This window comes from Sciurus vulgaris (genome assembly GCF_902686455.1).
Source record: "Sciurus vulgaris genome assembly, chromosome: 6".
In the NCBI taxonomy this organism is placed as follows: Eukaryota; Metazoa; Chordata; class Mammalia; order Rodentia; family Sciuridae; genus Sciurus; species Sciurus vulgaris.
The window spans coordinates 42,587,322-42,610,817 of NC_136466.1; the positions used below are offsets into that span (position 1 = coordinate 42,587,322).

A 23,496-nucleotide genomic window follows, 5' to 3' on the forward strand; every position below is an offset into this window, starting at 1 on the left:
GGCTGCTGGGGGTGAACACAGAAGGACATGTGGGGCTGCCAGCAGGTAGGGGCCAGGGAGGACTTCCCAGATGAAGCAGCACTCTAGATGATTCTTTTTCCTTTTTTAAAAAATCTTTATTTAATTAATTTATTTATTTTGATGTATTGCTGAGGCTCAAACTCAGTGTCTCACATGTGGTAGGTAAGTGCTCTGCCACTGAGTCACAACCCCAGTCCTCCAGCTGATTCTTGAGGTGAAGACGTTTGAAGCAGGTTACAAGAGCAGAATAACACATGCAAAGGCTCAGAGGAGCTGTGAGTGACTAGAGTTTGGTAAGGAGCAAGGTGTTTGGTGTGGCTGCAACCAAAAGGGGGCCTGAGGAGGAAAGGCAGTAGTCAAGAGGGCATTTTGATCAAAAAGAGAACTGGAGGAGGAAAATGATCAGAGTGAGATGGTAGAAATAAAATTACAGTGTGGGAAGTCTAGGAATTCAGAGGAAGTAGTGAATGTTGCCAACGTTTTGCGTGGAAACATATAAAATGAAGAGAAGGAAGTATGAGCAGAATCTCTATCTTTGACTACACAGCAGGAGCTAGGCTGAACATAGCTGATCCCAGGTGAGAATATGTCCTATGATAATCATAATAAGTACTCTGGAACAAAAACATCACATGCAGACAAAGAAAATCATAATTAAGAGGTGGAAAGCCACCTTGCAAAAAGAATAGAGGCAGTTTTGTGGTACAAAGAATGAGGTACAAAATAGGTTCCACTGAGCCTAAATATAAGAAGATGTGGGCAGCCCCGTTGTTTTGCCCACCAACTTTGGCAGAACATCATGGAGTCGCACATCTCTATCATCACCTATCAGCATCTTTTTTTAAATTATTTTTTTGTAGTTGTGTATAGAAAGCATGCTTTTATTTTGTGTTTATTTTTATGTGGTGCAAAGAATCAAACCTAGTGCCTCACACATGCTAGGCAAGTGCTCTGCCACTGAGTTACAGCCCCAGCCCCACCTATCAACATCTTGAAAGGAGGTTGGAATCTGGGACAGGAAAATGACAAAAACGTATTCTCTCTGGGCTCTTTGTAAATTGACAATTTGTGATTATGGTAGACACACCAGACTGGGGATGGGGGTTTTTCTCTACCATTTAAGAACAACAGTCTATCAAGAGCAAAGGAATAGATCAAAAGTACTCTACTGGTTCATGGTACAAAGACAAGATCCTGAGTTGAGTGTTCAAGGGCTCTTTTGCACAACCTTGAGCCACTAACCAGGGAAGGTGCCTTGGTAAGGACATAGCATCAGCCTCTCAAAATGACTTTATTGTTCCAATTATGTCAAATGCACATATGAATATGGCATAATGAATCCCACTATTATGTATAATTATGTATTTAAAAAGATAATATCCACTAAATGACTTTTTGCTGTATACACATCCAAGAATAACTTATTTCCAGGTGGAGGTTTGGGGGGATGCCTCCCCCCCAAAATATCCACTGCTAGCTCTAGTGATTAAAAAGAGAAAAATGAGGAAAAGTCCACAAAGTGACAATTTTAAAATACACAAAAGTCTAAATAAACTGAGAAATGTTGATAATTATACTCCATAGTGGATGTTTCATAATGATGGAATTACAAAGTTCTCAAGTGTTTTCTGGAACTTGAAGGATCATCTCATGGGATTCTAAATGCACACGATTTCATTGACTTAGATGCATTTGTGAAGGGCTTCCAAGTTGCTTTATTTAGACATGTAATGATTAATGCTCGCTACTAGCTTAAAGAGAAAAACACAACAAATTCTCCTAAGGAGGCAGATTCTAGACTGTGTACATGCCTGTGTGATGACCGGCAGACAGAAAAGTCACAGGCTGACAAACCACAAGGATCTTAAAGACCAGTTAAGCCAAGATCGATACCTTCATTTTAAAAATAAGACAACCCAAGTTTTGAGAAGTGAAGCAACTTTACATATCATTATGCAACCAGTCAGTAGTACAGCTTAATTCCTAAGTTCGGTACCCATGAAACAGCAATCTAATATTGTGGTCTAGGAAAAAGACTTGTTTTCCATATTTCAAAAGATTCCTTCTTACTGGCGAGGGGTGAAACGAACAGGGAAAAGTCAATAAAAGTGCCATGCTTATAAATTCCAGACTTCAAGCTGAAGGACTCTGGAGTCAGCAGCATTTAACAGAACATCACGTCATTAATTGTCCTTCTATCTACTTTATTTTGCAATGCACATTTATGCCTGTTACTGGGTTGGAACGAACTGGGAAGAAGACCCAGATGGTCATCCACCTGCCTTGGCAGCTGTCAGTCAATTGTGGCTAGTGAACCCAGTCTACCTAACCTAGAGGGGTTTATTTGTTAAAACACAAATAAACACTATTTTTCTACAATTTAAGACAGACTTGCACTGAAATGGCTGGCATTCTTTTGATAAAGTTTTTTTTTTTTTTTTTTTTTTTTTAGAGATAGGTAGGAAATATATTCCTTTTACCGCTCTCTTAAAAATCTATGGTGGAAATAAGTGAGGAGTGGAATCTTGATTTTTTCCTTTAGTTCAACCTCCTCTTATTTTTCCATACAGCACAGAGGGTGGTCAGACTCATCTAGGAGCCGTCTGGTGAATAACTGAACAAATGGGATTTTGACATGCTCTTCCACAAACATAATAACCCATCCTTGTCTCAACAAGATCTGATACGAGATCTGTATACAAGAACTTGCACATGTTGAACAAAGGTTTATGCATACCACAAGAGAAGACAGGGAGGAAGAAATGTATCTTTCTGGGTTTTATTTTGATTTCATTATATTTGACTTTTCAGGTCATAAATTAATCAGAACAACACGTTTTGCTGGGACATGAAGAGGTTTGGGTTACACTGTGTTTGAGATACAGCACACCCATCATTGGTTTGGGGTTGCTGTCAGTTTGAAAGGTGCTGGGGAGAGTGAGCCCAGGATAAAGGCCGAGGTGGAGTTTGGATCTCAGGGGAGGAATAGGAGATCCAGGAATGGCAGGGTCCTAGATGTTTAAAGAGCACATCAGGAAGTAAGGAAGACTCTGATCAAATGCTATAGAAAAGAACCAATAGCAAGAAAAAGATGCTGGATTTTCCAGTTAAGATTATAAGTGGATGGGGGTAGGGGATAAGTGGTAGCTCAGTAGTAAGAACATGTGTTTAGCAGGCATGAGGCCCAGGGTTCAATCCCTAACACCAGAAAAAGAAGGGGGAAAGGTGCGTGGGGGACTACCAGTGGTCAGGCCACCCAAACAAAATGGCATTGACTAAGTAGCTTAAAAACAGAAATTTATTTTCACAGTTCTGGAGGCCGGGAAGTACAAGACCAGATGTCACTATGGTGGGTTTCTAGAGAGGGTTGTCTCTGACTCTCAGATGGTGGCCTTCTCTGTGTCCTCAGCAGGGACAGAGAGAAGAAGCACTGGCTCCCCAGTATCTCTTCTTCTTGTCTTCATTGTAAGCATTACTTACTACATATTTAAATACTTTCCAAGTTGGTGGCACATAGTAGATAATAAAGTTAAACACAAAGAGAAGAAAGGAGCAAAATTCCTAACATATAACTCTCAAACATGAAACACAGCATAAAAATGAGATGTCACTGTTTGTTACCTTTAGTTTTTGAAAAAATTTTAATGTTTAAAAAGTATCTAGTATGGCAGAGGGTTGGAAAAAATACTGGAATTCTTTTCCATTATCTCTTCTTACGAGGGCAATATCTCATGGTGGGGTTCCACCCTTATGAGCTCATCTAACCCTAGACAGCCCCCAGAGGCCATTTCCAAAGACGTCATATTGGTGATGAACAGATGGATGGGGGAGGGGCATAATTCAGACTATAGTAAAGGGAAACTGTCAGGGTCAGAAGGGGAGCTAAGCGAGCTGATGCAAAATGAAGCACAGAGCAAGGACTAGTCAAGGGAGCAGGGGGTGAAAGGCTGATGTTATGAGAGTAGCTTATGGGAAAAGAAAATAATCTTCTTGGGAAAGAAAAGATCTCATGTTGAATTTGCTTAGACATCTTTTTTTTTTTTCAGATTCAAAGTGAGTTTTATTGCTGTATTTTTTTTCCATTTTCCCTCTGCCATTATATAATCTTCCCAAGTCAAACATTTTTTTAAAAGTCATTCCTGGGTAAATGAAAGAGCACATATGACAAAACAGTGCGGATTGTATGATCTGATTTGTTTAAAATATTCACAAATACAAGTTTTTGGAAGGCCACACAAATAGAACGTTCAGGGTTTATGTCTAGGATATGAGGTCTAGGATGCATTAGGCAGGGTTCAGTTAGGAAAACAAACTGCATGGACTGGTTCAAATAGAACGCAGTGGCTTTAGGTAGTGCTGTGTCTGCAGAACTGTTGGAAGGCTGGAGAAGCGAAGATGGGTGGAAGCCACCAGGAGTTGTCAGACACTGTCACAGCTGTGGTCCCCTCAGAAATCAGGGAATGCTGCTGCCTTCACACCTCCCCACAGCTCCAGGGTCTGGCTGCAAAGCAGGACCTTATGCCAGCCATGATGGCAGCCTGCATGACAACTGCACCAGCATGCTACAGAGAACAGATCTCACCTCCCTTCCAAGACCTTCCAGACCCACGTGAGTGTCGGAGAACAGATCTCACCTCCCTTCTACCTTCCAGACCCATGTGAGTGTATCTCATTGGCAGAACCAAAACTATATCCACAACCCAGATGGTAACGGGGGCCTCAGGGTTCCAGATTCTTTTGATACTGGAGAAATGAGAGAGGGATGGGAATGGTATCAAGGGCCAGAAGATATTCATTATAGTCTACCCTCAGTACCTGTCCATACATGCCCGCTGGGCCACACTTAAATTCCCAAATGCAATCAAAATGACACTAATCTTCTACTACCATCCCTCAACTCAGGATAAGTGGGCTCAGCTTTTTCTCAGAATGCAAGACGCAAAGTACCATCAGTTACTGCATCCACTGTTAGGTAATCTTTTGCCTCTTCTAGTTCAATGAAAAACCTACCTAGATATCATCTAATCTAACCACGAAATTTAAGTTTCACTAGTATCAATTTGCCCTATGTAAAATATCAGTGGGAATGAAGAAAAGGAAATGAATACACATGTGAACAAGCAAGAAGATGTGCACAGCTTAGCCATCTTTTCTATAACTGGACATAAGGCTACAGTTGTTATCACTTTCTTCTACTAGGAAAACCTATTTCCTTTGTGCTTAGTCAGCATTTCAACTTGTTAGAATTAGTTCTTTACATGGTGAGGTAAACCAAAATTTTTATTCCTGAGGGGCATAGCCCTGTGTTGGGTTGCTCTAATCTACTAGCTTTTGCCACTAGACAATTTCTGGGGGACTTCCTAGAAAAACCCACATTTCAGACATAGTACTCACTGCCCTACAGAATAGTAACAACTCAATTTCTCCCTTAATATTTAGCCCTGTCAGCATAATAACCATATTCTTTGCTTGTTGGCTCAGTGGCAGGAGATACTCCAATGGACCAGGTGGCAGTTAATAGAACCATAATCATATTCTCTGCTGGAGGCATTGCTCCCTTGGGAATGGAGACTTGTCAATTAGCAGAGCTCAAAGGTGCAAGAATGAGCAGCAATTTTTTCAAAGTGGGTTTTTAGGCATATGAATAAGAAGAGCTACTTCTATTTCCCCCCTTGGTCCGTGGATACCAAAGTAAGGACCATAAACTACTGCTAGTTATCATATCTCCAGAGCATTGAAAAAGGTTACAGAGTCAAGTCATAATATCATTTGGTACCTGACTTTTGGCTTTAGATCAAACTGTGTACCCCCAAATTCATATGAAGGCCAAGCTCCAACATGATGATATTTGAAAGATGAGGTCATGAGGATGAAGTCCTTGTGCTGATAACTGACACCAGACAGCTTGAGTTCCCATTCTCCCTCCTTTGCCATGTTAGGATACAATGAGAAGGAGGCAATCTTCACATCAGAAAGAGCCCTCACTGGGGAATCAAATTAGTTGGCAACTTGAACTTTTCAGCCTCCAGAACTGTGAGAAAAGTGAGTTCTGTGGTTTCAGCCACCCAGTCTAAGGAATTTTGTCATGGCAACATGAGCAGACTAATATGCCTTCATAAATCAGGACCATACAAGGACCTGAGCAATTCTCTGGACTTTGGATATGCAAGGGGAATTAGCATTCACCCAAGGTGCCTGTTCCTGCTGCGCTGGGGCTATCCGAGCATATTGGGAGATGAGACCAAACAAATTCATTGGGGTGCTGAAGGCTGGGGAGATGACCTTGGCCTCTAGAGCTCAGAGGACAGGAAGTGCCTTGTATCACTGACCCACATGTTTGTGACTCTTACAGCCCTGCAGAGAGTGTCCTCAAGGAGAAGCCAGATCATTTACATAATGAAAACCAGCAGAATTTAATGTGACATCTGCATAGGTGTACTCTTCTTTTAAATAAGAGGCATCAATAAATGTTTATGGCCAAGCAGTTCACTGTATTTTAAGGATAGCAGTTTGGCCATTATATTCCATTTACACATCTTGAAATTGAGTGTTCCAGGTGATGTGTGATGCATTTTTTTCACAACTCACTAAGTCCATTTGCTTTCACCTTCTCAAGTGTTTAAAAATGCAACATATTTTCATGGAAATTACAAATTTGCCAGTGTCCTCTGTTAGGCTCCTTTAAAACTGCTATAATCATTTCTTTTGGTTGAAAATTCTTCTCGGCTCATGTATTTCTAACCTACAATCACTCTGAAGACCAGGATACAATTTAAAAGCCTTGAAGTTCTAAATTAGAATATGAAATTTATTGTGTGGCTCCAACCCAGTGCAAATTTTTCCACAATTTTGCCCAGGAAACAGATGCCCCTTGGTACCCTCATCAAGAAGCCCCATCATTACTGCGACTCTCCAAGTTGGAAAAAAATGCACCCAAAGTTTCCCCTGACCCAGAACTTCTAGATGGAGATTGACAGCAGCTGCCTCTAAGACTCTTTTAATTATGGTTTGTATAAGCATTCTGTGAACAGACCACCTTTCTCCAAAACAGTAGGGGCTTTCCTCAGTGTTCCCTGAGCACCTCCAGAAAGATTCTCATCCTTGGTTCTGTTAAGTCACTTAGCAAGTCCCCTGAACAACAGAGCAGACACAACCAACTAAAGCACTGTGTGTTGGAGACTTAGGAGCAATGGATGGATCAGCAAAAGAGGTAGAATCCCTGAGTCACTTTATGGAAAGAAAATTAAGTAAAGGCAGAGATATTCTGGGTTCTGACTCCACCTCTAGCCACTGCTGAGTATAACTGCAAAGCAGTGATATTTTAAGGCCCAGCTTTCTCAGCAGTTAAAATGATGGATTGACGAGTCTGTAAGAGGATAAGACAATGCTGATTAAGAACTTGGGATAAGCTCAAAATATTAATAGATTATCTAGAAGCCTACATAATGCTTAGATGTAAGCCACTATGGTGGCTTCATGAATCTCTCAAAATCTCTGAGGGAGGCACACAGTCTATACATCTGGAAAATAAAAAGACCTGGTGAGGTTGTGGGAACACCAGCATGTCTCTAAGATATAGGGTGCTCCACTTGGGACTCACTAATAAAACATTTCACTCACTTTCTGATTCTGTGCCCTTATCAATAAACTGAGTCTTATATAGCCTACCCAGTCTACCTTCCAGGGTTACTGCAAGGATCTGAATCAGAAAAGAATAATGGAGGTAAAAGTTCTTTTTAACAAAGCAAAGAGAAGGTGTTTCACAAACTGTGAAAGTCTTAGTTACAAAGAAAGCATCAGTAACCATAATCACAGGGGCTCCTTCAGCTCCCACACCCAAGTAACAGCACAGAGGGGTGCAGAGAAAACAGAGCCTGGAGCCCCAGTACCTGATGGTGGTGCCTTGCAAGCGGTCTATCTTCTTATTGAGCTCAGCGATGATGCTGTGGAGTTCTGTGATGCGTTCCTCATACCGCAGCGTGGTTCGCTCTTGGACATCCTCATGCTCTCTCATGAGGTGAGACTGCTCACACTGGAACAGAGAACAGGAGAGAAGTGTTGACGAGGTGACACACCTTTCAGTCAACGAGTGAGTCTACATTCTATGGCCTGCTCACTGGCTGGCAACCCAGTAGATGGATCAGCAGCTAAATCTTACAATGTCCCAAGAGGACACCTAAGGCTCTGCCTTTCTAGCACTCTTTGGAAAACAGTGCCTCAGCAAGTGGCCCAAGTTGGATTCAGCAGATATCTTCTCTGGGAATTTGAATCTTGAGCAAATGGACCTCAAATTGCAAGGCACTGATTCATCAACAGCCTGTGAAGACTGTCTCTGAGTTCCCAAGCATTACTTCATGGTTGTTCAGTTTCCCTTTTACCAATTCAACCCTTTTTTATTCAAGCTGATCAGGGTATGTTTCAGCTAATTTTCAACCAAATAACCCTATGCTATCACAGTGTCTTATCTGGCTGGATAACCTGTGAATTTCATGCTTTCCAATATCCTTTCCTCCCAGACCAGAAGCTCTTAAAAGGCAGGGACTATGTGTTTTTGTCATTTAGCCCTGGCCCTGGCATATGGCCCAGCATACTGTGGGACATCTAGCAGTGTTACAGAATGAACAAGTTCCACTCTACCTCATTGTCATGGAGGCTACTCTGTAGAAACAATGACAAAAAAGGCTGAGGCATTTCCCTTGCTCAGGTTTGATAGACTAAGGTAGCAGATGCTGTGAACACATTTTTGTAGACAGAGTTGAAATCCTAAGGAACCTGCTCACCTCTTTGATTTTCCTCTGCCCTCTTCAATCTTTACCCCTCACTGTGCAGTTAATCTCTTTCACAATAAAATGCTCCTCAGTGATGGAGCAAGTGGTCTAGTTTGTGTGCCTGAGCACCACACTCATCCCTGATTAATTTCCTGTCCAGCAGAGGAATTTTAATTTCATTTTCAACAAGATTTTTCCTAATGCCAAGAGCCATATGTGCTTGCCAGCTTTGCATTTTAAGCCTGGTGGCAGGCAGGAAAAGGGTAAGACTGCTTACCCATTACCTCTGATGCCCTTCCACCTCCCTAAATCTACTAAGTTTACAATGGTATAACCCAGGGCAAAGACAAAAACTATACTCAGCCTAACTCAATACAAAACCGGAAGAACTCAATTAAGACATCTGACAAGTACATTGGTATAAATCATGGCAGGGATCAAACCTATGAACTTGATTGGTATGAATGTAACTTCCTGGGGCATTACTGAGAGCTCCAGAGAAAAGATCAGAGGGAATAAGTTATTAAATGTTGTATCATAGACTTTTTTGGGGCATTTGCTTTAAAAAAAAAAAAAATGCTGATGTGGACGACTATTTCTAGTGCCAGCCTAAATCATCAAATAACCGTCACTCAAGGTTATGTCCATAGCACATTAAGTGGGACCAGAGGTAAGGATGAAAACAGAGTCAAGACCACTTCCCCAGGACTGGGAGTTCAGCTCAGTGGTACAGTGCACCCTTGGCATGCATGAGTCCTGGGTTCAGTCCCCAGATACCTGCCCACCCCTCACCCCCCAACTCCTGCCAAAAGTCACGTCTATATGGAAGCTTTCTTAACAGAATAACAGGCCACAGATACTCTCTCCAAGCACTTAGAGCCTTTTCATCTGTGATCCACCAAACATTAAAAGAAACAAAAGAAATCCACAAAATGGTAGTATCTCAAGTCGGTTTATGTCAATAAATGAAAAAATCTGTACTTCTCTGGAACATACTAACAACAGAACATTGTTCTTTTTGGTTGCCACAGAGTATTCATCTATGAGTTCTTGCTATTATTCTTTTTTCTCATCCTACAATTTGTGTGTGTGGGTGTGTTGTGTATGTAGATATATAGAGTGGATACTCTCATGAAGGTCCCAGTTCCAAATCTTAAATTAATCAAAGGATAGTGTCCATTCCCTGACCTGCATTTTGTCTATGCTATGACACTTTCTACACTGCCATTGTTACTGGTTTTCTGTGCTCAGTTCTCTACGGCTAGATATCTCTGTGAAATTCTTCCCCTCCCAGAGTTAATGAGCTCCTATGTTCCATTAATGCCCATTATTCTTCCTTCTTTACAATCTTTACTGGTCAACAGGCCACTACTACCTCTTAGGCTGGCAAGAAATTGCAAAACCCATTTAACAATTAAGACATGCCAGTGTTTATATATATTAAAAAAACACACAATGAACTGATAACCACCAGCACCCTTAGCATCCCTCTGGACTGCTGTAGGCTGCCCAAAAGGAGATCCTGGGGAAGGGGGACCACCAGGCTGCAGAGACAAGATAGAGAATGAGGGTATCTGGGTTTGTACCACCTTTGTCCCTGCTCTAACTGGAAAGTCTGCCTGGATGGTACATGTAGAAACAAGAGACCACAGGAAGTCTGATGATTCAGGCAACAGAGCAGCACTTGTAGATAAAAGAAGAAAAGATTCACAATGTGTATTTGGACCTCAAGGGTTCATTTGGGAGTAGTAACAAGAATAAGCTGGGGGAAAAAAATGTCTTTTGGCTAAGGGCAAAGAAGTCTGGCTTATATTCCTCTATGCTTCAATAAGTATTCTTTTTTAAATAGCAGAAAGTCTCTATAATACTTCTTCAGCAAATATAGACTACTTGATTTCCCATAATGTCTAAGAGATTGAGGCAGGTGCTACGCAGGATACAGTAGTCACACTATCCAGGGGGACTGAAAAAATTCCAGATTCATGGTGGGGTGGGAAGGAGAGCTGATGGCAGAATGACACACAGAGATTCCTTCTTCAGTGAAAAGACAGTACTGGAAAACCATTATCAAAACAAACTCCCAGCCATAGACGTAGGACTGGCTGAGAAAGACTGCTGAAGCTTCATCGGTACAAACTGACATCCTCTTGCTGACACTCAACTGCATTCAGCCAGTGCCTCAACAGAGCACTGATCTCAAAGCTTAGAGAAAACGCCAGAAGCACCTGCAAGCTGTGGTGCAGGGAAAAGTCGTGCAACTCCCACAGGGCAAGCGTGTAGGAGGAAACAAGCCGACACCTGCAGGAGCCAAAGGACCCAACAAAACACCCTTGTTAACAGCCCATCCAACTGCGCATGAGTCGAGCCTGGGAACATGGCAGTGTAGTTCAGGAAGAGAGGCAGATGAGGGGGTGGCACCAGGGGCAGACAAAGCCATTCCGTGCACAGTCATGGCCTCCCCTGCCCTGGTGACACCCTGCACAGGCAGGACAGGCCTGTTAGTGTGAGGCCAGATTCTGTTCCACACGCTTATCCTTACTCATTCAGCGCCTCCCACCACCCTGAGTTTCCACGCCCTGGGAGGGCATTTTTTTTTTTTTTTAACTTGGAATGGTGTGTGATTTCACAAGGACACTGGCTAGGCCAAGCTCAATGCTGCACCTCCATAAGAGTCACCTGTAGCACGTGTTTCAGCAAAGCCTCATTCATAAAGGTAATGCAACAACGAAAACTGAGCAGGAAAAGGGAGTGCTTATTTTTATAATTGTGTGTAAACATTTCCAAAAAATTTGAAGTTTAAAAATTTTATATCTCCTTCCTCAAACATCTATCATTTCTTTATGATAGAAACATTCAGGATCCTTTCTTCTAGGGCTTTTTTTTGAGTCCTAGGGATTGAACCCCTGGATGCTCTACCATTCAGCTACATGCCCTTTTTATTTGTCTGAGATGGGATCTCACTAAATTGTCCAGGCTGGCCTTGAACTTGTGATCCTCCTGCCTCAGCCTCCTGAATAGTTGGGATTATAGGCATGCACTACTACACCAGCACCTTTCTTCTATATTTTTTGAAATGCATAGTACATTGCTGTTACCTAGTCATTCTACTGTGTAACAGCACACCAGAAAGTCTCGCTCCTAAGTTACTACATAACTTAGTTTCTACTGCTCAACCTTCTCCCCTCTCTCTTCACAGCCTTTGATAACCAACATTTATTGAAAAGGCTGTCCTTGCTCCAAGGTTTGCTCTTCACACCTTTGTCAAAAATCAGTTGGCTGCAGATGCATGGGCTTATTTCTAGGCTCCCTATTCTGTGCCATTGGTCTGTGTATCTATTTTTAGGACAATATCATGCTGTTTTGACTACCATAGCTTTCCAGTATATTTGGAAGCAAGGTAGTAGAATACCTCATCTTTTGTTCTTTCCAGTCAAGATGCTTTGGCTGTTGAAGGATTTTTACAATTCTATATAATTTTTATGATTGTTATTCTAGTTCTGTAAAGAATGATACTGGTATTTTAATAAGGATTGCACTGAATATGTATATCATTTGGGGTCCTATGGACATTTTAACAATACAGATTCTTCAAATCCATGAACAGGGGTGTCTTTCCATTTTTATGTGCCTTCTTCAATTTCTTTCATTAGTGCTTTATAGTTTTCCTTGTAGAGATCTTTTACCTCTGGTTAAGTTTGTTCCTAGGAATTTAATTTTCAGGTACTGTAATTGGGACTGCTTTCTTGGTTTCTAGTTCAGGTAATTTGCTATTGGTGTTTACAATGGTACAGATTTGTATATGTTAATTTTGCATACTGCAAGTTTGCTTAATTCATTTATTGTTTTAACAGATTTTTGTTGGAATTTTGGGGATTGTGTGTATGTAAGATGTCATCTTGTGAACAGTTACAATTTGATTTCCTCTTTTCTAATTTCTATGTCTTGTTTTGTTTTGAGGTGAAGTCTCCCTATATGTAGACTGGTCTTGGTTCCTGAGCTCAAGTTATTCTCCCACTTCCACCTATCAAGTGCTGGGACTATGGCATGGGCCACCACACCTGGCTTGGAATGTTCTTTTTCTTTTTCTTGCCTGATTGGTCTAGCTAGGATTTTTGGTACTATATTAAATAAAAATAGTGAAAATGGGCATTTTTGTCTTGTTCTAGATCTTAGAAAGATTTCAGCTTCCCCCATTCAGCATAATGTAATTTGCTGGCTTACTATACATGGTCTCTATTATATTATGTTCCTTCTATTATCATCAAATGATGCTGAATTTTATTTTCTGCATCTATTGAGATAATTCTATGTCTGCATGTGTGTTTGTACGTGTGTGTGCGCATGTTGCTGGGGATCAAACTCAGGGCCTTGCACATCCTGGTAAAGCACCTGACCACTGAACTCTACCTGCAGCCTCAAGTCCTACGGTTTCATCTCTCACTCTGTTGAAGCAGTGTATCATGTTTATTGACTCCCATGTGTTGAACTATCTTTGCATTCCTGGGATGAATCCTGCCTGATTACAGTGAAGAATCTTATTACTAACAAATATCAAAAATATCAGTTTACTAATATTTTTGCAACTACCTTCATCAAGGATATTGGCCTATGACTTTTTTGACTTTTTCTTCTTTTCTTCCTTCCTCCCTCTCTCCTTCCTGTTTTTTCATTCTACTTCATGCCCTTCTTCCTTCCTTTCTTTCCCTTCCCTCCCTTCCTTCCTCCCTTTCTCTTTTATTTTTTTCTTTCCTTCTTTCTTTTCATCCTAATTTATTTCTGGTATCAGAGTAATGCTGCATAAGAATGTGTTTGGAAGAATTCCTTCCTTGGCTGTATTTTGGAATAACTTAAGGAGAATTGGTATTAGTTCGTTAGTTAAAATGTTTCGTACAGACTCAGCTCTGAAGCCTTGGCTTTTCTTTGATTGGAGACTTTTTATTACTCATTTGGTCTCTTTATTTAATATTGGTCTGCTCAAGGTTTTCTATTTACTCATGATTCAGTCTTGATAAAGTGTATATGTCCATGAATTTGTCCACTTTTTCTAGGTTCTCAAATTTGTTGGCAGATAATACTTCATAATCATCTTAATGATCCTTCATAGTTCTGTGGTGTCAGCTGTTTCTGATTTTACTTACTTGAATCTTTTCTCTTTTTCTTAGTCTAGCTAAGGGTCTGTCAATTTTGCTTATTTTCAAAGAACCAGCTCTTCACTCTTTTGTTTTGTCTTTTGGTTTCTATTTCACTTATTTCTGCTCTGATCTTTATTTTTCTCTTCCTACTAATTTTGGTTTTGGTTAATTCTTGTTTCTCTAATTCTTTTAGTCTGTTTTCTTATTGACAAAATGGTAGATACAATGGTAGATTGTTTATTTGAGGTTTTTGTGGGTTTTTTCTTTATTTAAGTGCTATTGCCATAAACTTCCTTCTTAATGTTGCTTTTTGCTATATCCCATGTTTTGGGATGTTATGCCTCTAAATTTCTAAGTTATGAGATACTTGTAAAACAAATGATAAAAGACTCATCTATTTTTTCATAAATCTATGATCAGAACACTTTGATGAATAGTGTGCCTTTCTGTGATTTTCTTGTGTGAGTTAGGCTTCACCAGTGACACTGCATAGGTGCACATCATGTAAGCATCAGTACCCTGTGGCAGACAGCAAGGCCTTTGCCAAGACTCTGGCTGCCTCCATTGCATGGTGAAATTTTACTTCCCCTCCTCTGAAGCTAAATACACTCATGTAACTTTTTTTGACCAAAGTGATATGAGTGAATACACACCATTTTTTGTGGGAAACCATCAAGAGATCCTGCAGGATTTACCATGCTCCCTTTGCCAGGGCATAGCTACTAGTGACACTCCAGGTGGTAGAGGCCATCAGCTTGGGAGCCTGAATGAGAACAATGTAGCAAAAAGTCCCCTGATAACTCCCGGAAGTGCCTAGTGAGATCCCAGAAATGAACCTTTGGTATTTTAAGTCATTGAAAAATTGGAGTTGTTAGCACTGTATATCCTGAATAATAAAGCCATTTTGTAGATAAGAAAACAGGACTAAAAGTGATTATTTACTGTAACCCAGGTAACAAGCAGAAACCTCTGAAAAACTCCCTGATTCCTGTTTAAGTCACCAAGGGATTGAGTCACAACCTTCTCCTCTATGCTTCTTCCTTTCCCAGCTCCCTGTGGGCTGATCTCTTCTTCATCATTTGCTTGAAATGCTCCAATGGCATCCTGGTCTTTGCCCAGAGATGCCCCTGATGAACTACGGAGAACAGGAATATTATGCCTGATGATGCCAAACGGGAGCAAGGAAAACCAGCTTCCTTTTCAAGTTCCCTTGAAGACAGAATCAGGGAAGGAGACACAAGGGAGTGTCAAACAGGGGAACTCCAGCCTTCCCATGCCCTCCAGCTTCCACTAGGCCAGCTTTAGCTGTCAAAGTCAATTATTCAGTGACAACTTACTTAGCAGCCTCCAGGAGCAACTGAAGGCAACTTCTTCTATCAAAACTTTCAAGTTAGGTATTATTTTCTTCTCTCTGTTGCACAGAAATGCCCCACACAATTTCAGTTGAACAAAATGAGAAATAGTCTCAAACAACATGCTACTGATTTTTTCCATAATTACAGGTAATTGCATCCAGGGTTCTCCCTCCTCCTGGCCTAAATTCAATTTTTGACTGGTGCCACATCCAGGGCAGCAAATCCAGAAAACCGACTGTTGCAGCATCTCATTTGTCATGAACTTCTGGAGGTCAATAGCATTAAAAGTCTGGTTTTTTTTTTTGTTTTTGTTTTTTTTTTGTTTTTTTTTTTTTCTGCAACGATAGGCTTTCAGTTTGTAAAGAAAAAAAGAAAAGATTGAGATTAGGTATGATGAAATTTTGCTTTTCCTGCAATTCTTCTGGTATTTAAAACACTCTGAGCTTCTTCAGATCTTAGCTCTCCTATCATACTGAAGAAGCAAATTTAAATCCCTATAAATACTTGTGTTAGCCACAAAAACTGGTGAAATTGCCTATATGCAAAAATGTTTAATAAAAACAAACAACACCCTCATTTCAATGGCTGAGAATAACACCCTTTGGGCTCATCTCTGCCAGTGGTGCAATCCAGGGATAAAGCCATGAGTCAGCCTTGAGGCAGACTGGCCTGAGAACATGAGTACTTATTGGAAAAACCCTGTGCGATGTGGTGATGCCGAGGAGCTTTATGGTTTTGTTAATGTTCTTCACTGGGTTTTCACTTACTCCATGGAGACCACTGATCTTTAATCATTGCATTAGTCTCAGCTGTCAAAGCCAAGAGCATTATGAACTAGATTTTTGAAAAATGCAATGCCATCATTAATGTGTTAACCCTCTCAACTATGCTGAAAGGGGGGCCGGTGCCACACCCTTTTAAAACATGCTAAGACGTGCATGATGCTCCTTTCTCAGGGTCACAGTGGATTGGTCACAACTAACAGAACTCAGGTATTTCCATCCTCTTTCAAAATTTTTGCTCAGGTTCCTCTAAGAGGAAGGCAGGAGAAATCAAGCAAGCTGAACAAAGAGAAATACAGATGTCATTAAGAAGCCAAACAGCTAGCTTACTTCACCAAGTAGAGTAAGAAAGGATAGGGGACAAACCTAACAAAGAAAATACATGCAAACCATATTTTTATCTCAGGAAGCAGCATAAGAGAAACACTAGCTCTAGGTCAGTTCATGAAAACTGTGTTTTTTTCCTGAGAGCTAACAGATAGAAAATTCCAACAGACTTGCTTTCCAAGGACAGAGAGCTTAGAAATATCGCTGGGTACGGTGGCACACACATGTAATCCCAGTGGCTCAGGAGGCTGAGGCAGGAGGATCACAAGTTCAAAGCCACCCTCAGTAATTTATTGAGGCCCTGAGCAATTCAGTGAAACCCTGTTTCTAAATAAAATACAAAAGAGGGCTGGCGATGTAACTGAGTGGTTAAATGCCCCTGGCTTCAATCCCTAGTACAAAAAAAAAAAAAGTTCCATATTACAACGACTGATTTCAAAAAGGCCCATAAGCTTGTTTGATATATCTCCTTCTGTTGTAGTTTAAAAATGCAGTAAAGTTAGTTAATTAAAAATAATTGTTGGTACCAAATAAATGGCAAGTATGCTGAAATAATCAAGTCAGGACTATGCATAATCTTCACTGGTTTCCCACAATGCCAGTCTCCACCTGCTTGTTGAAAGTTGGTGTGAATGCATGTGGGAGCTGTGCACCTGTTCAGCCTGGGAGGGGAGTCAGGCATTGTTTGTAGCCATGAAGTTTGTATTTGTGAATCTGTTACACTGCAACAGAAAGTCAAAGCAGAGGTATTTTGTCTTCCTTATCCTACTGATACCAGATTCCTTTACCCAGCTCTTCCTTTCCTATCACTCAATATTCCCAAAACTCCACTTACGGATTGATCCCCTGACTGTGTATAATGAACCTTCTCTTATTCAACCAGCTCCAGCCACCATTAGTAATTATTCAACAGATGTTGAAGCTCTCGTGATAATGTCTGATGAATATAACCACCATATACATTTTAATCAGAGCACTATAATATTTGGCGAGTTGGTAACACTATAGCCACAGAACATAAATTTTCACATGAATTTGCTCTTCAACAATCTGGTAAAGCCTCAAATATGAATCACTTACCAAGCAAGACATATGACACAAAAGAAAGAACCATCAATTCCCTGTGTTTATGTTATTCTAGCATAAATTCATCTTTATAAGAAGCAGAAGATGGGAAGCCTGACATTTTCACACGTCCTCTTTTCCAGGTCCTAGTTTTAGAACTGGGAAGACATCTCCAGTGAAAGAAATAGAGTAATTTTTAAGTCTAGTCAGTGGAGGAATGCAAATGGGTGTCAGTGGCACTATGATATGACCATTTTCATGGAGGTAAAACCAGTCACCAAGAGTTATTTTGCAAGAACAGCTTCATCATAAATAAGTCTAAAGGGATCTTTGAAAGAGTCAAGTTTCCTATTATCTTCTCACCATCAGCTACACCAGCAGCTTTCTCTTTGTGGGCTTAAACCCTAATACCTTCCTGGTTACTTTTTAAGATCCATGAGTGGCTGGACATGGTGGAGCATACCTGTAATCCCAGCAATTTGGAAGGCTGAGACAGGAGGATTGCCAAGATTAAGGCCAGCTTCAGCACCTTAGGGAAGAGGCGCTAAGCAACTTATCAAGACCTTGTTTCATAACAAAAATTTTAAAAAGGACTAGGGATATAGCTCAGTGGTAAAAAGTCCCTGGGTTCAATCCCCAGTACCAAAAAAGAAAGAAAAAAAAAAAAAATCTAAGACTGTGGCAGAGGCCAGTTCCCAGTTAAAAGCATGCATAATTTTTTTCTTTAAAACAAAAAATTTCTCACCAAGAAGAACTCTTAACAGTGATTGGCTTTAGATGGGTATAAATTAAAAAACTGAGTCACTTAACACCCTTTTATTATTTTTTAAGACAAAAAATAACCATTTTCTCTTTAAAAGAAACATTTTAACAAGTTTCAATTTATCAGAGACAGTCAAATAGCATAATGCTGTTTTCAAGTTTATTACAGCACTACTTTATTACTTTCATAATCAGAAGGAAAATGTTTAAAGTAAAAATTTCATCTAAGTAAAAACTGAACATTTCTGTCATGTTCAACATCCTAGAGTGAGAAAAAGGCACTAAGAGCCTTCTAAGCTATTCACCTGAGAGCCTTCTAAGCTATTCATGCAAGCACATGATCTCTGCAAGTCGCCTGTCGAATGGGGAAGTGGATGATGTGAAGTACCAAGAACCTTCCTCATCCCTCTGCCCCACTCAATCTGTGGTTATGAGACATGAGCTTTCTGGAAAGATGGCTATACCAGCCTGGTTGTTTTAACTGTCTCTGAAACACCACATAAAAAGAAACAGGGCATCCACATAGCAAGAACAAAAGTTTGAACAATAAATTACAGGCAGGTAAGCACCCATAGATCTGCGTGGTATCTGTGGGAAGGATCAGAGGAAACAAGGCTGATGGACATGAGAGTGGAAAACTCCCACAACTCATCAGCACTTGTAGGAAAGTGAGAAGGCCAATTGGAGAGCTTAAGATAAAACCAGTAGGAATTACTCCTCAAGAGGGGCCCCCTTAAGATCTCAAGAGTCCAGCCCCTCAGAGTTTTCAAGACCAGTCCCAGAGCTCTCTGCCAGGAAATGCTGGGAGTAAAACCAAAGGGTGCAGGATGCGGATAACAGAAACAAAGGAGAGAAAAGATCCAGATGAAAGTAGGTGAAAGGAAAGCACCAGGAAGCACTGGAACACAGGCTGCACAGTTCTGACTAGAAGAAAGCCTCGTGACCTTAAATGCCCTTCTTCACTCTGCCTCCTAAAAGTTCAAGGGAACTATTTTTCACATTAAAAAAAAAAAAAAAAAAAAAAAAAAAAACCAGAAGTCAAAATCCATATAGTGTAATTAAAAAAAAAAAAAAAAAAAAGCGAGAGAGAGCAGAATAACATCCCTATCAACCATGAAATGATGCCACAATGTGGAATAAAGGAAAAGTCCCTCAAACAATAGGCTACTTTCTTTTTCATTTTGCAGTGCTGGGGATTGAACCCAGGGCCTCATGCAGACCAGGCAAGTGCTCTCCTACTGAGTCAAATCCCCAGCCCTCACCTACTGTTTTAAAATGCACTAAGACTTTAAGCAAAGAACAAAATTTAGAATTTGAAAAATTCAGAAGTTAGGTACCAGAACAAAGAAAACAATTAGAAAGAAGTTAAAAAATGCATGTCAAAAATGAGCACTAAGGGCTGGGGATATAGCTCAGTCAGTAGAGTGCTGGCCTTGCAAGTACAAGGTCCTGGGTTCAATCCCCAGCACCGCAAAAAAAAAAAAAAAAAAAAAAAAAAAACCACTAAACTAGAAGGAATAAAAGGAACAGAAAACACAGAAACCCCCAAGAGAAACAAAACATGGAGAACAGGCAAAAATTAAATTCAAAAAAGGAAGAGGTATAAAGGATTTGAGAGCATGACTTATGTTAAGATAAAGATGATCTAACATATGAATAATAGAAGACCTTGAAAATCAAAGGAAGAGAATAGAACTAATATTAATGTGTGGGCTTTTTTGTTTTTTTAGTGATGTTAGGGATCAAACCCAGGGCCTCATATACACTAGGCAAGCACTCAACCATTGAGCTACAGCCCAGCCCAGCAATATCATTTGTAAAAAAATTCCGTGAAATAGAAAAGATGACTAAAAAAATATAATCAGAAGAATACATAGCAAACCTGAGAATATCAAACCAGAATTACTGACTCAAAGGAAGGAAGGAATGTAGGAACATAGGAAGGGAGGAATCCTTTGGATATCCACAGTAAGCAATTATCTTGGAAGGCAAAGAAAGTTAGATTCTCCTCACACTTTGACAGCAGCGCTCTCTGCCAGAAGAAAATAAAGAAACATATTCACAGAAAGAAAAGATGAGCCAAGCATTTAGCTCCCAGCAGTGTCTTTCTATTTCTCTGATGTGGTGCTAGGATGAACCCAGGGCCCCCGGCATGCTAGGCAAGCACTCTACCCTGAAATACACCCCAGCCCAAAGTGTCTTTCAAGTATGAAGAGAAACAGATACATTGTTATTAACATGCAAGAACTGGGGCAATTACACCCACCAGTCCACTTAAAGGAATCTACTAGAAAATAAGCTTCAGACAAAATAAATACATTTATCAATTAAAAATGGAGGGACATTGCCATAAGGCCAGCCTCAGCAACTTAATAAGAGCCTGTCTCAAAATAAAAAATAAAAAGGGCTAGGGACATGGCTCAGTGGTAAAGTACCCCCAGGTTCAATTCCTAGTATTGAGAGGAAAAAAAAAAAAAAAAGGCAAAGAAATTGAGTAAAGAAATCCATTAGAGATATTAGCATGAATTCCTAAAGTATTTTATCTCAAATTTTATGCATATCTTAAAATTCTACATGTACATATGTACATAAGCTAATAATAATTTTCTGGCTCATCGATTAAAGAAATCCAAATACAATGAAGAACTTATAAGCAATAAGTATTCTTAGTAACCAGACAATGGTCTTGAAATATCATTTCTGCTGAGAAAAGTTATGGTTACTTGGAGAACAATTGATTCTAGGTTCAGGGCAAGAACTGTAGTCTAGGTGTCTGGCATAACTAGTTTATGCTCTAAGACTCAGGAATCAACCTGAAGAGGCTTTCACTAGCTAAAGATAATATAGTTTAAGTCATTTTACAAGGAAAATCATTATAATGAATTATAATCAAACTATATTTAAATATATAAATTCATAATAATTAATGGGCACATTCATAGGATCATAGGGAATCAATTCATTATGTTATTAAATAGGAAGATTCATATTTTTTTCCTCACATTTTTTATTGGTGCATTATAGTTGTATATAATGATGGGATTTATTGTTACATAATCATACATGCACACAATATGAAAATATAATTTGCTCAATATCACTCCCCAGAACATGTCCCCTCCTTCCTGCCTCCCACGGAAGATTCGTATTTTATTTTGTCCTTCTTCTATGAACTAGACTATGCTTCAACAAATAAAAGACAGGAAATTTCTGTATAAAAGCATTCCCATTAAAAACTGAGAAATATTAGAGTTGAAGTATCATGATTCTGCAAGTCCTAATGAAGCAATGAACCTAGGCATTAAGTATCAACAGCTGCTAACATCACAGAAAGAACAACCAGGCATTATGTGCCTGCTGGTGAAAAACATACTTTTTACAGTTTTGCCAGAGGAGTTGCCCATGAATCTGATCATGCCTCAGAATTCAGCTGTCAATTAGCAGGAAATATGGAGGAACATGTTGAACTGTACCATGAGTGTACAGCCAGCAACATCTGCACTGTGGGAAAGGCTGTAGGTGTAACAGCCAGGCTTAACAGTAAAATGAAAAAGCAAACAAACAGAGGAAAAACCTGTAGAGGAAAACATTTAAAAGAAACCCCTATTTTTTTTTAAATGGGTGAAACTAGACTAGGAATGTATATTTGCAGGTCTAGGGATGCAAACTTGAGTGAAACTGTAAAGAAGCAAGAAACGATACTGTGAATGTCATCCTGGTGGTTTCTTTTGTGGGAAGGGAAAGTGTTGAGTTGAAATGGGACACAGGAGGCTTTAGGGTAACAAGGAAATTCTGTTTCTTGAGTTGGGCAGTATGAGTGCCCACCCAAAATTCATATGTTGAAGTCTGAACCCTAGATGTAATGGTGGTTAGGAGGTGGGGCATTTGGAAGGTGAGAGTAGAGCCTCCATAACTAGGATTAACGGCCATTTAAAGAGGACACAGGAAAGATACTCTTGCTCCTCCCCATGACCCAGTGAAGAATGGGAGTCTGCAAACCAGGAAGAGAGCCTTTACCAAGAACCAAACTGGCAGGTACCTTGACTTCCTGGTTTCCAGAACTGTGGGAAATATTGTTTAAGCCAAGTCTGTGGTGTCTGTTACAGCAACCCAAACAGACAAGAGTATTTGCTTATTAAGTCAGATTTTGTTTTGTGGAAGTTTCTGCATGTTTTACTTTTTTTAAGCAAAAAAGTTAACACACCCAACAACAATAAAAACAACCTTCCAGATCCCTTACCTGTGCTTTGGCCAATTTCTTTTCTAGAAGATCCCGTTCCCGCTCTGTTTGCTGCAGGCGTTTATTAAGCTCCACTATATCTCCCTTGAGAGATGCCAGGGCTGCCAAATGGAGCTGTGGTGACAGAAAGAAAGGACAAGGTCAGTCTTTGCAGCAGAAACTCATTTCCTTCCCTTCATTCCCTGTAATTAGCGTAACCAAGTAAAAAAATACATCATCCAAAAATGGACACTTTTGAGAACGAAAGTGTATTAATCTCAGGGGACAGTGGACATAAATCAGGTGTCACAGGCAATCTGGGTTATATGATCAACCTACAGATGCCAGAGAAAAAATCATTTTGTGTGGATAGTAGGAATGTTTGGATGGTAAAATCAGACTAGAGAGGAAAGTTCTGTATTCCAAGGACTTTTTCTGAGTTACTCAGTAAGGATGATATTAAGAGCTAGTATAGATGCAAGGAAAAGGCAAAACCAAATCAACATCCCTTTTGGAAAGTGTGAAAGTTGAATTGGGTAAATCGATATTCTGCAATTCATTCCCCCAGATTTCTTCAAACACAACAGACTAATTGAGGAAAGAAAGGGAAAGCTCCCTTTTACTGAGGTCTCCCCTTAAGAGTTGGTCCACTTATTTTCTTGCCAGTTCCTCTTTTCTCCTTGCCCCCTGGACAGCCTGGATCAGCCAGACAGATGCTTCTTATGTGTTGGCCAAACCTCTCCAAAGAGCAGAACCAGATTTCTGATCAATTATGCTGTGAAAGACAAATCCAGAACCCATGCAGCTATCTTTCCCCAGCCAACCCTCTCAGATTAACTGGAGCAAAGAAGAATGTTCTTGGACAGATTAACAAAGGGCACCATGCACTCTGATCTCAACCTGATCAACTTCACATTCTGAAGACTGTGCTTCAGCCCCACACACTCCTGCCCCACATGACGCTTCGGCGTTTTTCTGAACCAGAAACAGTACTGCTTATAAGACCTGTTCAGCACAGTGATCCCAGAGCAACACCTGGAGACCTCTGCTCTCCCAGTCACAGCT

The 23,496-nt window shown here is 40.2% G+C and overlaps 1 protein-coding gene across 4 annotated transcripts in view; it reads right to left on the reverse strand.

Annotated features, from left to right (window-relative positions):
- The window catches only part of MCC (MCC regulator of WNT signaling pathway), a 511,343-nt gene that overhangs the window by 94,342 nt on the left and 393,505 nt on the right, over positions 1-23,496 (reverse strand). For all 4 annotated transcript variants that reach the window (XR_013764460.1, XM_079143883.1, XM_079143881.1 and 1 more), the window contains 2 exons: positions 22,453-22,566; positions 7,911-8,053 (listed from right to left, as the gene is read on the reverse strand). Coding sequence is in view for 3 of the 4 variants with exons in the window: in XM_079143883.1 (XP_079000009.1) it covers positions 7,911-8,053; positions 22,453-22,566 (257 nt within the window). In the remaining variant the exon portion in view is untranslated. The remainder of the gene's footprint in view (positions 1-7,910; positions 8,054-22,452; positions 22,567-23,496) is intronic.